The sequence below is a fragment of the Balaenoptera musculus genome, chromosome 2 (genome assembly GCF_009873245.2).
Source record: "Balaenoptera musculus isolate JJ_BM4_2016_0621 chromosome 2, mBalMus1.pri.v3, whole genome shotgun sequence".
NCBI lineage: Eukaryota > Metazoa > Chordata > Mammalia > Artiodactyla > Balaenopteridae > Balaenoptera > Balaenoptera musculus.
The window spans coordinates 173,543,227-173,558,943 of NC_045786.1; the positions used below are offsets into that span (position 1 = coordinate 173,543,227).

The window sequence follows — 15,717 nt, forward strand, 5'->3', positions numbered from 1 at the left end:
TAGAAGCTTCCTGATGCCACAGCATCTAACACTAGCTCAGCAGGGGGCACTCCGACTCAGCCAACAAGACCGCTGATAAGCAATGTCTACTGATTTTTCCCCGGCTTTGCTCCAGTTAATGGCCAACAAGTCCTCAGGAGGGAGGCTGAAGGGTCCGTTTCATCTATAGCCAACCGCGTGTCGGCCTCCAGCACCTAGTGCACTGGACTGGAGCAGCCGGGACACAGACCGAGGAGGGAGGACGGAGTGGGAGGGCCTGACGCTGGGGAGACAGGGCTCTGCCGTGTGCAGAGAGGGTCTGTTACCCAGTACGGGGAGGGGGATGGGGGACACAGGACACATCGACAGGTGTGAAGGAATCTGGAGAAATGGAAGGTCCGCCCTGGATGTGCGCGAGCCCCTTGCTACAGGACAAGGAAATGCTCACAACAGTCCTTTTATTTTAACCACATGGATTTTTTCTTTTTTTTTTTGGCTGCACCACGTGGCATTCGGGATCTTAGTTCCCCAACCAGGGATTGAACCCGTGCCCCCTGCAGGGGAACTGCGGAGTCTTAACCACTGGACCGCCAGGGAAGTCCCCCTACGGACGTTTTATTGTTAATGAAACGTCTCTAAAAAATTGGAAAAGAAAACATACCCTGAATATACATGGAATATCTCGGCGTGAAGCGTGTATGACATCTGAAGCCAGGACTGAGCTCACAGAGAACTCTTCATCTCTGGTAAGAAATAACACACTCAGAATATCGGAAAAGAGACACACACACAGGACCCTGTCCTCCACCCTTTAGGAACATTATGAGAAAGGATACTTTGGGGACTATTTTCTAGAATACAAGGGAGGCTCCTTGCCTCCACCAGGATAAGAAAACGCTTATAATGACAAAGCCAACAAACAAAAGACGAGACTCTTGCATGCGTTTCAATGATTAGGGATGATTGAGAATAAAACCACCTTCCTGAGTCACACTGTTCTATACTGTGCCAGACTGTTCCACAAGTACAAACATACCACATCTTTGCTTTGGCCTGTACCTGGCTATAAACGGGAATAAAATGTGCTGAGATAACCATGGAATCACCTCCAGTTCGCTCTAAACCCTGGGCTACGAGCAGCGCTACACCTCGGGACACCTGCCAGTGGTCTCGTCACTGCCGGGCCAGGGGCACACCTGTGTGCAGCGAGGGGTGAGCAAGATCACCCAGGGACGTTTCCAAATCACAGGTGCCCAGCTGTTCACCCCTGCCCCATGGGTCCCCCGAATACCAATGCCGGAGAATGAAGCTCCAGGCCAGGCCCTAGCCCCGGACAGGTGCCATACTGTGTGGCACTGGGGGTGGTGACAGAGGGACGGGCGCTCCACCTTGTGAGGAGAGGACGTGGCAGCAGCAACAATAGCTCCGCCCGCCAGGCTCTGAGCTAAGCACACCCTGTCTATTCACTTGCTTCATCTTCCCAACAACCCTCGTACCTCATGACGTTGCTATTATGTCCATTTCAGAGAGTTAACCACAGAGAAGGTGGGGAGGGAAGGGTGCTGTGCCTTTTTGTATGTTGATGGCAGGAAGGCATCCGACTAGAGACGGAAGCCCTAAGAGACGGTGCCGCTCAGCAAACGCTGTGGCCACATGAAGACAAGGGCTCACGAAGACAAGAGCACAGACTACCTCAGGCTGTGCAGTGTGTCTCTGGGATCTTTTCTACTTGTTCTTGGGTATGTATTTTTCTTATTAGATGCCTATTTGGCAAATCTTTCAGGGCAAGAACATTCACAGCAGGAAAGTTTCTAGCAGGCACCTGTTTTTGGAGCTGCCCAATAATTAAGGGCGTGAAGGTAGAAATGGGGTTAAAGGCTACCAAGCAACAAACTCTCATTCTCAGATACGTAAGTCAAGTAAACCTCCTAGAACGAGGATAGACTGCGCCACACCGACCTGAGGTCCAGGACTTGGCTGGCCACGACGCCAGGCTGGGTGGACCTGCCCTCGGGCAGGTCGTACAGAAAGAGCTTGCAGTCACAGACGACCGCGTAGGCCCGCTGCCACCCCTTCTTCCACCCCGCTCGGCTTGGGGACCTGCGGATCAAAGTAACCATGTTCCTCTGGGCCAGGGGTGCCGGCCGCAACAGGTCCGGGCAGCGGGAAGTGGCGGTGGCAGGCCCGGGAGACTTCCTGGAGGCGGCTGCTGTGCGGTGGTGCCCTCCTAGCTGCTGCACGGCCAGTCCAGGCCGGCGGCAGAGCTGCGTCTGGGCCCAGGATGACTCGGGCAGTGCTGGGGAGGGGCTCTGCCCACGACAGAAGGTGACGCAGGGGACAGTGCAGACAGCTCAACGAATGGGTGTGTTCACAGCAGACGTGGAGCATCGTGGAATGCTGGGCCGGGCACAGAGCCTTCAAATGGCACTTGGCTTTGAAACCTTAAGCGCATCAGCCCAGGAGGTGGGGACGAGAGGCCCCGGCTGATGCTGTGTTTCTGGGGGGGGTCCTCAGGACCCCAGGAGGGGAGGGCTCCCAGGACCGGCATGTGGGTAGCTTCATGCAGCAAAGGGACCGATTTCCAGGGCAGCTAGGCATGGCTGTGGGTCACCAGGCTGGGTCGCCTGCCTGGGCAGGCAGCGGGGGGAACGTCCTACCTTCACGTAGCCCTTGTAGGCCGTTCCTATGCCTCTCTGTACGTCCACACCAAGAGGCCGCTTGGACTGCTCGGGGGGTATGGGGCACACCTGGGGAGCGCTGTCCTTGCAAGACACGTGGCAGGCAAATGAGCACACTGCGAAAGCACAGGACACACTGTCAGACCTGCGCCCCCAAAGCAGCAGTTGCCTCAGACGTGCGTGGCACCCCAAGAAGGAAACAGTTTTTAGAGCAGTTCCCACAAACGCTCAGGGTAGGCTGGCATCGAGCAACTTTTCCACACGCTCACTAGCACTCGCTGGGGGGCTGGCGCCTGTGCTCGGGGGCTCCGGCCCCAGGCTCGTCCCACTTCTCACCACGGGACCTCGGCTGGCCACGCATGACCGCCCAGCCCCAGTCCAGGGCGAGAGCACAACACAGAGGCCTAAGATGCTCACAGTGACAAACCAGCAGGAGAGAGACCAGACCGTGGTGCTCATCTCTAAATGACCTGACAGTGGAAGATCGTAGAGTTCTTCTTACTCTCTGCTCTTCCTCATCTTGGAGAATGGACGTAGACGGGACGTGGATGCTACGTTTTGTAACAAACAAGGACCAACAGACACCCTGGTCGCCCCAGAGCAGCGCGCTGTCCACTGCAGCATGATCTCAACTCAGAGACCTGCACCGAGCTCTTGTAAGCCAGAGAAGGAGCATGTGCCCTGGGCCCCTCACGGCTAGGCGGCCCTTGGCCTCGCCGGCCTTCACCGTGACTCCCACGCCCGGCCCCTCTCGGCTCGCAGGCCGCACTCACCCTCGCAGGCATAGCCCTGGCGGATCAGCCCCACCATCAGGGAGGTGCAGTGGCTGCACTGCGTGGGGCTGGAGAAGGACTTGATGCTGAACTGGTGCGCTTTCGGCTGCAGGAAGAAGGTCAAGGTGGTGAGACACGGGCGGTGGGGACCGGGGACATGCCTGCTTGTAACCAAGCGTTCCAACAACTGGAGCGCGCCCTGGAAAAGCTGAGCCACACGCTTTCACCACGACGTGCGCAGTTCCCGGCGTGACCCCACGCACGGAGCCTGAGCCAGAAAATGAGTCCACACGTGCGGCCTTCAGTGAAGACCCTCACTGCCCACACCAGCGAGGCTGGTCGGGCTGGGGCGCCACGGTGACCCGAGCCCCTTGGCTGCCAGAGGCCCTGGGGCTGGCCTGGGCCATGTTCTGGAGTGGGCTGCCACCCGCAGCAGCTTGTTCCTCCCAGCAGGAGTCTGGAAAGACGCAGTGCTCCTTGTCGGGAGAACAGACACAGGACGCCCACGGACAGTGGAGTGAGAAGCCCAGCCAAGCGTCCGTGAAGCCTAAACACGCAAATGAAAGGATTCCTTTCAGGGGCCCGTGAAGACGCGGAACCGTGTGCAGGAAGCAAGGGAGTGACCAACACAAAATCCAGAGAGCGGTCTGACCCGACTCCACGAGAATCGTACTCCAAAAGCCAAGCCGTTAGCTGGTCTCAAACAAAATCAAGCCCCCTGTCTCTAGCTGGCATGGCTGCCTGTGACTGAAGGCTTAAAAAAGACCGTGTCTACATTAAAGAAAAGAAAACATCTAGTACGTAAGGCCAGACACCTGCTAAGCTTGAAACCAGGGCCTTGTCACACCTCGAAGCCATGACCTACGCTGAACCCGTGCGTACTGACAGCACAGCTCTTCAAAATACATTTACGAAAAAGACAAGTTACGAAGCTGCACACTGAGCAGAATTCCATTCACGCTGAGGAAGAAGTGCCTCCCATAGACCACGTGGTTCTCTGAGGCTCAAAGTGCAGCCAGATGAATGGGAACAAATGTGGAGAAGGGACTTAATGGACACTGAGCACAGAGTGGTTACCAGGGGACGAGGAAACGCGGTCTGGGGGTGAAGACAGAGGGCCGGGGAGGTTAGACTCTGAAATCAGCCATTAAAATGCATCATGTCTCATTGGTTTAATCAAGAAAACACAGGGGGCTTCAGCTGGTGGCGCCGCGGTTAAGAGTCCGCCTGCCAGGCTTCCCTGGTGGCGCAGTGGTTAGGAATCCGCCTGCCAATGCAGGGGACACGGGTTCAAGCCCTGGTCCGGGAGGATCCCACATGCCGCGGAGCAACTAAGCCCGTGCGCCACAACTACTGTGCCTGTGCTCTAGTGCCCGAGAACCACAACTACTGAGCCCATATGCTACAACTACTGAAGCCCACGTGCCTAGAGCCCGTGCTCCGCAACAAGAGAAGCCACCGCAATGAGAAGCCCGCGCACCACAACGAAGAGTAGCCCTCGCTCCCGCAACTAGAGAAAGCCCACATGAAGCAACGCAGACCCAACGCAGCCAAAAAAAAAAAAAAAGACATATAATAAAGTTGGCAGGGTTAATTTAATAAAAGGTACTGGAACAACCAACTAGTCATTTATAATATGGATTCCTAATTCCTTCCTCAATCCAAAATAAGCTCCAGATGGATCAAAGATTTAAACATAAAAATTAACCATGAGTCTGGGGGCTTCCCTGGTGGCGCAGTGGTTAAGAATCTGCCTGCCAATGTAGGGGACATGGGTTCGAGCCCTGGTCCGGGAAGATCCCACATGCTGCAGAGCAACTAAGCCCATGCGCCACAACTACTGAGCCTGCGCTCCAGAGCCCGCGAGCCACAACTACTGAGCCCGCGTGTCACAACTACTGAAGCCCGTGAACGTAGAGCCCATGCTCTGCAACGAGAAGCCACCACAATGCGAAGCCCGCGCACTGCAAGGAAGAGTAGCCCCCGCTCGCTGCAAACTAGAGAGAAGCCCGCGCGCAGCAACGAAGACCCAACGCAGCCAAAAATAAACAATTAATTAATTAAATATATTAAAAAAAAAAAAAAGTATAGAAAACACAGGGTCCTGATGCTTTCTGGATTACACACTACTCAGAACAAAACGTTACCGTGTACGTGAAAATACTAAGTTCATCTTATTTACACAAAAGTTGTCTAAATCTGAGAAGGTCCCCCGGGGAAGAGCAAGGTCCCTCCTACCTTTGGTCCCGTCAGAGCGAGGGTCTGTGTGGTGGGCAGCGGCACGGTGGGTGGCCTCTGAGGGGCCCGAGCCACGTCCTGGGGGACAAGCGTGGACAGGTGAGCACTGTCATAGCTCAGCACGCCTCTTGCACAGCAGAACTGATTAATAATGAACAGTCCTGCATTTTAATTTCCTACACTGTTGAGACACCTGTCAAAGCAGCCCTCGTCTGGCTGATGCACTGACAGTAATTCTCAAACACAAGCCGGGCTTGGAGTGACAAGCTGTGAGGCACCAGGGCAGCTTCTGTTCGAGGGCCCGCGAGGCGCGTGGACGTGGGGGCAGGGGGCAGACCCCAGGGCTCTCGGGGCGTCAACAGGGCAATACTCTCACCTCCTGCTGTTCTGTGCTTGCGGCCACAGAGACTGGTGGGGACGCCTCTGGCTTTGGAGCTTGTGTTTCTTGCTCACTCGTTGAGCTGGTCTGTGAAAACAAAGGCAGAGAAATAGTGTGGGAATAAAAGAGCTTATTCTGCAGAATTCAGACTCTAACTACATGTTCTTTATTTAAAAAGTGCATTTCATTGGGGACCTAAGGTCCCAGCACCGGTCCCTTAGTCCTGGTACGTCCCGCCACGGACCCCACCTCACTCACAGCTGTCCTACCTTCTCTGCGGCCTCTGCCCCCGGCGTTCTAAGGCTGGGGTGGCGACCGCGTGGGAGGGTGGCCTCGGACAAGTCACAAACGATCGCCAAAGGCCTCACCCTCCAACTGCAGCACCGGACCCCCCCATCCTCCGGCCCCAGCCATTTAAGGGCAGGAACGGGAGCTGCCAACCCTCTGAGGTCACTCAGCAGTGATTCTACTCTGCACCCAGGAGCCCTAAGATCAAGTAGCCACGTGCTCCATAACCTCAACTCAGGGATCGAGAAAAATACTAACGTCAAAAAAGGTCTATGGACCTGTGACCAGAAGTAGGAATTCCCTGGAAGCTTTATGACACAGGGAAGCAATGTTCTGTTCTGATAACTCAAGATTCCCAATTTACTTCCACAATTTGAAGCTCAAGCTGCATTCTAAAACCACCTAAAAATGACTGCACATTCATGAGTGTTCCTGATTCTAACGTTTCCTCATCACCAGCAATTACGATTCACACAGATGCACATACACAGTTTACAAAGCTTCATAAATGTGACACAGAAGTAGCTGGGTAGGTACCTACAAGAGCAGTATACAGCTGTTATCTTGTGTTCCGAATCGAAATCCCATTGAACCAAATCAGAGAAACACTTTCCAATGGCTGGAATTAATTAGGCTGCTGTCTAAGGAGCCAAATTCAGATGGGAAGGCAGTACATACACAAAAAACACATGCACAACTGTGTACTCCAATATTTGAATTTGTAAGCAAACTCACAAGGGAAAGGCTAGATCAATTAGCTACAATATAAGCAAGTTTCTCCCCTAAATAAGATATGTTAAATGAGTTACAGTTCCATCTTTAGATAAATGAAGGGCAAAAGAACATTACGTAATTTAATTTTAGCCGTGTAACAGCCCCACTAGTTTCATTTAGTTGGTTAATTAATCAAAGGATGCAAATGAAGGAGGAGGAGAGGTGCACATCCAGTTGCCGCTCTGCTGACGTGAGTGAGGGCACGGGGAGCGGGGGGGGGAGCAGCGCCGGCGGGTGACTTCCTTCTTCCCAAGAGGCTGGCAGAGAGGATGAGGGAGGAGGAGACAGAGGTCCTCGGTTGCGGACAGACGAGAGGAACAAAACCATCATTCCCACCCAGTAAAAACTTGCGTGAAAATACACTGATTCACTCATTGTGGCAAACATTTCTAGTATAAACAGCAAGCTTAATATGGGGAAAGCGGAAGAGAAGCTTCAATCAGACATTTCTCATGTCTGGAAACCCTCCTAGCACACTCAGACTCTGACCAAGGATTTTCTTCTTTCCATCAGGAAATGTCCTTCCTACTTAAATCACAGGCTAGTGAGGGACTAAAGCATGAAAATGGCAGGAGTGCTGGCTACACAGGATAAGGTTCAGAGATCATAACCTCCGCCGCCACTGAAACCGCTCTGCCGGCCGCCCACGGAGATGGAAGGCCCGAGCCAGAAACCACCTGCCGCCACATGGATTGCTACTCTTGTCCACTAGTTTTACAGAAAAGCCACTGCTGTCCTGCCCGCCACCCCCCTCCCTGCATTGGCAGGCAGATTCTCAACCACTGTGCCACCAGGGAAGCCCCAAAAAACCCTCTTGGGGGCTTCTCTGGTGGCGCAGTGGTTGAGAATCTGCCTGCTAATGCAGGGGACATGGGTTCGAGCCCTGGTCTGGGAAGATCCCACATGCTGTGGAGCAGCTGGGCCCGTGAGCCACAACTACTGAGCCTGCGCGTCTGGAGCCTGTGCTCCGCAACAAGAGAGACCGCGATAGTGAGAGGCCCGCGCACCGCGATGAAGAGTGGCCCCCGCTTGCCACAACTAGAGAAAGCCCTCGCACAGAAACGAAGACCCAACACAGCCAAAAATAAATAAATAAATAAATAACAATAAGATGTCACTGGTTTAAAAAAAAAAAAAAACCCTCTTGACAGGTGAATGTAAACAGGTGTGTGTGCCCAGAATGCTGGGGGCAACAGATCCGCTTGGATCTTCTAACAACTGATCTAGGCAAGGATCACGGTCGTCCGCTAACCCACGGTGACCGCTGACTGCTCCCGGGGCCCTTCCCAGGGCGGGGTCTGGCAGACACCACCTCCACCGAAGGGTCAAGAAGCTTAGCGTCGCCAGCGCTGAGCAAACGGGCCTCCGCTCACGGGGAGAACACACCACCTCCAGCGCAGAGTTCACATCAAGACGTTCAGCCCACATCTAATCAAGAGGAAGAGTGGAGGGCCTTCTACAAGACAACTGGTCTGGACGCTACAAAAATATCAATGCTATAAAAAACAAAGTGTGGGGGTGGGGGAGACAGGGGCACGGCTCCAGATTAAAGGAGACCAAAGAGACACGAGCTCTGGCTCCTGAGCAGGAGGGAAGGCAGCTGTGCGCTGCGGCATCAGTGCAAACCGTCCCCGCGCGGTGACGGCACTGTGGATACGCAGGGGAACGTCTTCAACTCAGGAAAGTAACGCTGGAGTACTGAGTGTATTAGGGGTCATGATGCCTGCGACCCACGCTCAAACAGCTCCGGGGAAAAAGGTCCCTGTGCGCGTGGAGAGAGGGGGAGAAAGCAAGTGCAGCAACAGGCCAGGTGAGAGAGACATATGTTCACTGTACTATTCTTTCAACTTTCCTGCAGGTTTAAAATTTTCTAATAAAAAGTTAGAAAACAAAAGCAACGGCAAACACATCAGAAGTCCCATTAATGAGATTTCCCTTCACTAGTTTCCCGTTGCGGCTTGCTTCAAGGGGCTGCTGGGAAGGGCCCATCCCTGCAGTTTTGCAGAGACCGTCCTGCCTCCACGGAGTGATGTGAAGAATGCGCCACGGAAGAGGAGGGAAGCGGGATCCACTCCGACCAGCAGCCGCTCCCCAAGCTGGAGGGGCTGCTCTGGGTTCCTCCTGCGCGGGTCGGGTCTCCCTGAGCAGAGGCGATGAACTCTAGCACCAGGACTGCAACAGGGGCCCGGGCCGGACTGTTCTTCCAAACCACCCACCTCCGCCCCGGCGAGGCTGCACCGTACTGAAACGGGAACACGACCGGCTCATTCTTCAGCGTGAGAACTTGTGGTTTAAAAACTGCCTGAAATACTCACCACACAGGCAGAGGCCGGTGTGGACTTCCTCCCGGAAGATGCCAAGCACTCTCTTAACCCTCCACCTAACTTGAGGGGCCTCTCTGTGAACGTCTCAGACACCCTAACTGCTTCCAACCGTACACGTTTAGCCCCTGGTCAACTGCAGGGTCGGCACAGCTGAGCTAAACTGCCAGGGGCCAATGTACTGTGGGTTTGCGGCCCCGTAGGTAGTCAAATCACAGTAAGCGATGTCTAACTTGTCATCAATTCATCTGTCACTTTAAGAAACTAATTACTTACTCTAAACGTCAGATCGTGCGCAAGAGGTGCAGTGTTGAAGTACTCAAAAATAGAATCCTGAAAATCTGGAAGTTTGAGTCCTGTAAGAACAAAACGAGACTAGTCAAGGTAAAAAATTTAAGATGCAAATACTCAGTATCATCGAGATATCAATTCTCTGTCAGTTAAATGATAAATCTGAGAGAGTAACCGAGGAAGACTATCCGGAAATCTCTAAAAATGAGGGGGTGGGTGGGGGGAGGAGACCTACCAGATACTAAAGCAGATTCATTAAAGCCTCTCTAATTAGAATCAGGGGGTCTCGCCCATGGACGATGAGCAGGGCAGAAAATCCAGGAACAGCCCCCAGGGCCCTTGGTAATTAAATCTCATCTATGATCAGACTCACATCTGAAATCAGTAGCGAGGGGAACTTTTTAATAACTGGCACTGCACAACTAACTAGCCACAGGAAAAAGATAAAACGGGGTCCGCCCCTCAAACTGTACATCACAGTAAATTCCAGATAGGTCAGTAATCTAAATGCTAAAAGTGAGACTATGCAAGCGTCAAAAGAAGACATGGGAGAATTACTTGAGCAACTGGGGACTTGGGGGTATTGCCCTGTGACTCAAAAAAGGGAAAAAAACTGATAAATTTGACACACAAAAATTTAAAAAAACAACAATAAAAACACCTTACACTTGGCAAAACAAAAAAAAAACAACAACAGCAAAAAACCATCATAAACAAAGACAAAAGACAAACTAGGAAAAATATTTGCAACTTCTGTCAAACAAAAGGTTCTAGTCCTCAATACATAAAAAGCTTCTAAAAATTAAGAAAAAAGCCACAACTTGAATTTTAAAAAATGGGCAGAAAACACAGATACATAAGTCACCAGAATAAGAAGTACAAATAGCCCTCCAGCATATGGAAAGATGTGCAATCTTGCTCATAATAAGAAAAAATGCAAATGTGGTGCTCCTTCTCACCCATTCAGAGTAAGATCATTCTTTGTGGGCGAGGGCTCTGGGGCAGGGACCCTCGCCTGCACTGTGGTGGAGACACAAATGCACAAGCATCGGAGCAGAATCCAGCACTGTTGAGGCTAAGTGTATGCACGCTTGACCTCTGACTGGCAATCCCACTTCTGGAAATCTATCCCCAAAATTCACGGACAGAAATAGGAAACGCTATGTGCACACAGCTACTCACTGCAGCACTCTGTGATAGCAAGAGACCAGAACAGCCCAACACCCAGCAGGGTGCTGTGCTGTGCTGGGCGAAGGGTCCGGGACCAGCTGAGGGCTGTGGCCTCGCCCGAGCACAAAACAGAGCAGGGCAGGCCTTTGTGAAGTCACGGGGGACACAACTGTCTAATTATACAGGTACAGGTATTTGCTTTATATTTTCAAGGTGAAACAAAGGAAGAATAAACCAAAAACTGTGGCTACCTTTGGAGAAGGCATCCTTGAACAAACTCTACTTCAGAATTTGGACTTCGGAATTATGCTAAGTGCTTTCTTTATGTAACTAAAACTATTAAACCTAAAAGAAATGAAATCTAAAATAAAACCATTTCATTAAAAAAGGTTTATATTTAAATAATTCAGGGGCTTCCTTGGGTGGCGCAGTGGTTAAGAATCGCCTGCCAATGCAGGGAACACAGGTTCGAGCCTGGTCCGGGAAGATCCCACATGTCGTGGAGCAACTAAGCCCGTGCGCCACATCTACTGAGCCTGCGCTCTAGAGCCCGCGAGCCACAACTACTGAAGCCCGCGTGCCTAGAAACCCGTGCTCTGCAACAATGAGAAAGCCACCGCGATGAGAAGCCCACGCACTGCAATGAAGAGTAGCCCCCCACTCTCAGCAACTAGAGAAAAGCCTGCGCACAGCAATGAAGACCCAATGCGGCCAAAAATAAATTTAAAAAAAAGAAAATTCAGACACGTTGATTCTAATTTACCAGTATCTGCTCTAAACTTTTCTTCCATCTTCTTCTTCAAAATTTCCATTTCTTCTAATAATTCTCTATTCTTGGCTTCGGAATCCTTTAGTTTGCTAAAAAAAAAATAAACAGCTTTAAGTGCCCAGAGCCCAAGTCATCTCTGTGCTGGCTCAGAGAGTGTCAAGATGTTGGGGGTGGGGGTGGGGGAGGGAGGGTGTTTAACCCAGGTGCCTGGGAAAGCGGCAGGGCAGGCATGACAAGTTCCCCTGTTCATACACTTCAAACTGCAGACTCTCATGCTCTCATTTTTTCCTGAAAACACTAATAAGCACAGCCCCCCAGGAGGTGAAGTGCTCGCACATACCCGTGCACCCAGGTCTAACTGAACACCGAATAAATGCCAGCCCCCCGGTGGCCAAGGCCCCGCAGGCACCTTTCAAAGGAGAGATTCATGTCCTTGACCTTCCTCAGCTCCTCCTGGACGAGCTGTTTGGCCCGGATCTCCGCCTCTAGAGCTGACTGCAGTTCCAGGCGTGCAGGACATGTCCAGCTTCTGACTACGGCGAACTTTCCAAAGGGGATCCTGTAGAGATCGGTTCAAATATTAAAAATACATCTTAAGCTATTTACTTGTTTAACAAAATTAATGCTAACAAATAAGTACTTCATCTTCTTGAATCTTAAGCTTTTATTATATTTAAGTATCAACTCTCAGATGTTATTAAAGTCCATGGGATCCAATTTTAGTTTTGTGACTTCTTTCTTAGAGGTCTTCTAAAGAATAAAATTTACAGGTTTTTTTTTTTAAGAATAAAACTGATCCTATAGTGTAATTTCTACATGGCTCCACTACATTCTTTTACAAATTTAAGTTACAGTCTAGGATCACAGTTATCTTATTTTTCCTACGTCTTGAAACATTTTGCTATTTCATCATCTTAGTAACTATGTCCTTACTCATCAATTATTCCTACCTATGATAAAAGACTAAAATAATAACAGAAAGGAGGAATGATGGAATGACCTAGAAGGTTGAAGTCATAGTGAAATAAACCAGCTTGAGGACAGCATTCTTCCATTTTCTTATTGAGCTACCTGATGTATCTCACCAACTTCAAGAGCATAGAGAATCTGGAGAGATTATCTTGGAGACTTTTTTTATGCTTTCACTGAATACGGTTAAGAATTTTCATTTTTTCCTCCATAACAAGAAAGAGAGAAAACGGAGTGAGGGAGATGGTTCACAATTCGTGGACCGTGGACAATCAGAGAGGTACGGAGGAGCAGAGCGGGCTCCATCTAGCGGTGACAAGCGGGACCGATAAGCTGAGAGAGGCTCGGGGACCACATCCTAGAGGGACTTTCTCAAGGATGGGTAAGTGAACGACAACACACTTCTAAGACAATACACCTCTAAGGACATTCTCATCCAGTTAGGCCTTCAACACGAAGAACTATCCACACTGTATTTGCAACAGAATCTCAATGGGGGCTTCCCTGGTGGTGCAGCGGTTAAGAATCCTCCTGCCAATGCAGGGGACACGGGTTCAATCCCTGGTCCGGGAAGATCCCACATGCCATGGAGCAACTAAGCCCGTGCGCCACAATTACTGAGCCTGTGCTCTAGAGCCCGCGAGCCACAACTACTGGAGCCCACGTGCCACAACTACTGAAGCCTGCACGCCTAGAGCCCATGCTCTGCCACGAGAAGCCACCACACCAGAACGAAGAGTAGCCCCCACTCGCCCCAACTAGAGAAAGCCCGCGCACAGCAACGAAGACCCAACGCAGACAAAAATTAATAAATAAATTTTAAAAAAATAAAAAAAAGAATCTCAACAATCCCATTTTGCTAAAAGGACATATTCTTTCATCTTTTATGAGGTTTGTGCACAAACTTTATTTAATGCAGTTTATAAATGCCAGTGTACTTGTAAACATGACTGGAAGAAAAGAAAAAAATAGAAACAAAAAAATTTACTGCTCATTCTATTTGGTGTTTATAAATGTAAAAATGAAAATGTTTTCCAATTGTGGAGCAAAGAACACAGCAGTATTTTTTCCTTCAATAAAATTATGAGCTGTCCATGTTTTCAAAAGTATTGTGTTCTGGACTTCCCTGGTGGTGCAGTGGTTAAGAATCCACCTGCCGATGCAGGGGACACTGGTTCGAGCCCTGGTCCGGGAAGATCCCACAGGTCGCAGAACAACTAAGCCCATGTGCCACAACTACTAAGCCTGCAAGCCACAACTACTGAAGCCTGTGCTCTAGAGCCACAACTACTGAAGCCCGAGTGCCTAGAGCCCATGCTCCACAAGAGAAGCCATCGTAATGAAAAGTCCGCGCACCGTAACCAAGAGTGGCCCCCGCTCGCTGCAACTAGAGAAAGCCCGTGCGCAGCAACGAAGACCCAACACAGCCAAAAATAAATAAATAAAAACAAAACAAAAAATGTATTGTGTTTTGGTGATGGAAGCGCAAGAAGAGCGAGAGGTCAAGGATGAGCTGGAACCTATCAGAGACGGACTCCTGAGGTTCGGCGTCTACAAGCCGCACGTGCTCCAGGCCCTGTGGGACGGGGGCCAGCAGTTCAGTCCACCCGAAAGTACTGGCCCCCCCACCTTGGTAAATATACCTTCAAACCAGTTAAACATGGAATAAAACTGTGCGTTCACTAAGTTTAATTCTAGCCAGAATCCTAATGAAGTTGTTCCTCTTCACCTTTACTCTTACTCTGTATATTATTCACAAAGTAACTCACACATGCGTATTTTAACAACTGTAAATGGTGGAGGAGAGAAGGGGGTGCGAGCTGCTGCACGGGGACCAGCACCACCAGCCCAGCGCTCAGAGTCACACAGACTGCTGGACAGACGGACAGATCTACACACTAATAAAGCAAACCTCCTCGACGGCGGAATCCCGTCCTGCTAAGTTAAGACTGCGCCACAGAGCCTGCTACTCAACAGTGATTTGCTAAATGAATGAATGGTATCAAAGTAATCTGTGATCTCCTGACGCCCGACAAGATGCTAGCCACACAGAAACCTCCCACGTCACTGAATTACCTGCACATTCACATCTGGAGCCACTGATGATCCCCCAGCAACACAAGTGCGCATTTCAGACCCAGACCTACCAGTGTCCTTGACCCCAGGCTGGAGCTCCTCAGCGTCTCGAGCTCTTCAGTCATCTTCGAAGCCAGGGCCTGAAGATAGCCCCGGGCATCCTTCTCGTCGCTGACCCTGGAGGGGGACGGCCATCCCGTGAGCGAGAGGTGCCCACCACCCCTCCTCAGGACACGGCGGCCCAATGCCATGTCACCCCCCGTCACCCGTGACGAGCCCACACCCCGTTAGGGGAGGCCAGTCCCAGCTCGCTCTCTGGGGCTCCTGGGCCTTCGTGCAGCCGTGCTTCCCAGAAGCTCTGCCTCTGTTTCAGCCAGGACACGTGGGCGGCCCAGCGCGACCCACACCCTCAGGGACTTGGTGGTGCAGTTTCTCCACCTTCAGTCCAATGTCATGACCACTGGACAGAAATGCTGCCCCCAGACGGTACCGATTTGGGGGAAACAGGCGAGATCTGTAGGGTTAGACCTCAGAGACACAGCGTGAGGTGTGAAGGAGGAGGTGGCAGCTGGGGAAGCCACGACGGGGGCGCCAGCTGGGCCGCAGCGCGGGGCTTGCCGTGCACGTACCACTGGATGATTTCCGCGATCTGGGCTTCCCAGTGGGCAACCGACTCCTTCTTGGCTGCCAGATCCTGCAGTTCATCCTCCAGCTGTCTGTTCTGAGCTGTGAGTTTATCCACAAAGGAACAAAGCTGAAATTAAACAATTGTAACACACAACTCGTTACTGGGCATCCTTAGCGTTATGAAAACTACAAGTTCTTTTGAATTTTGAAAGTTTTCTTTAATCCTTATGAGAGTTTCCCAAACGAATTTTCCAACGTGGACTTTCTGATCATATCTAACTTAAGTCACGTTTCAATACAAATCTTAACATCAAAGTGATTAGAGCTATTGGTTTCACGTAATTAGCAGCTTGTAACCAAATGAAAACATCCCACTTAAAAGATC

General features: G+C 51.0%; 1 protein-coding gene across 1 annotated transcript in view; it reads right to left on the bottom strand.

Annotated features, from left to right (window-relative positions):
* CDC42BPB (CDC42 binding protein kinase beta) overlaps nt 1–15,717 on the bottom strand; it is a 113,261-nt gene that overhangs the window by 14,948 nt on the left and 82,596 nt on the right. Inside the window, 13 exon segments of the mRNA XM_036843656.1 lie at nt 641–722; nt 1,939–2,057; nt 2,059–2,079; nt 2,637–2,773; nt 3,431–3,536; nt 5,669–5,746; nt 6,045–6,134; nt 9,707–9,786; nt 11,655–11,749; nt 12,070–12,173; nt 12,175–12,219; nt 14,777–14,882; nt 15,335–15,459. Of these exon segments, the coding sequence (XP_036699551.1) occupies nt 641–722; nt 1,939–2,057; nt 2,059–2,079; nt 2,637–2,773; nt 3,431–3,536; nt 5,669–5,746; nt 6,045–6,134; nt 9,707–9,786; nt 11,655–11,749; nt 12,070–12,173; nt 12,175–12,219; nt 14,777–14,882; nt 15,335–15,459 (1,188 nt within the window).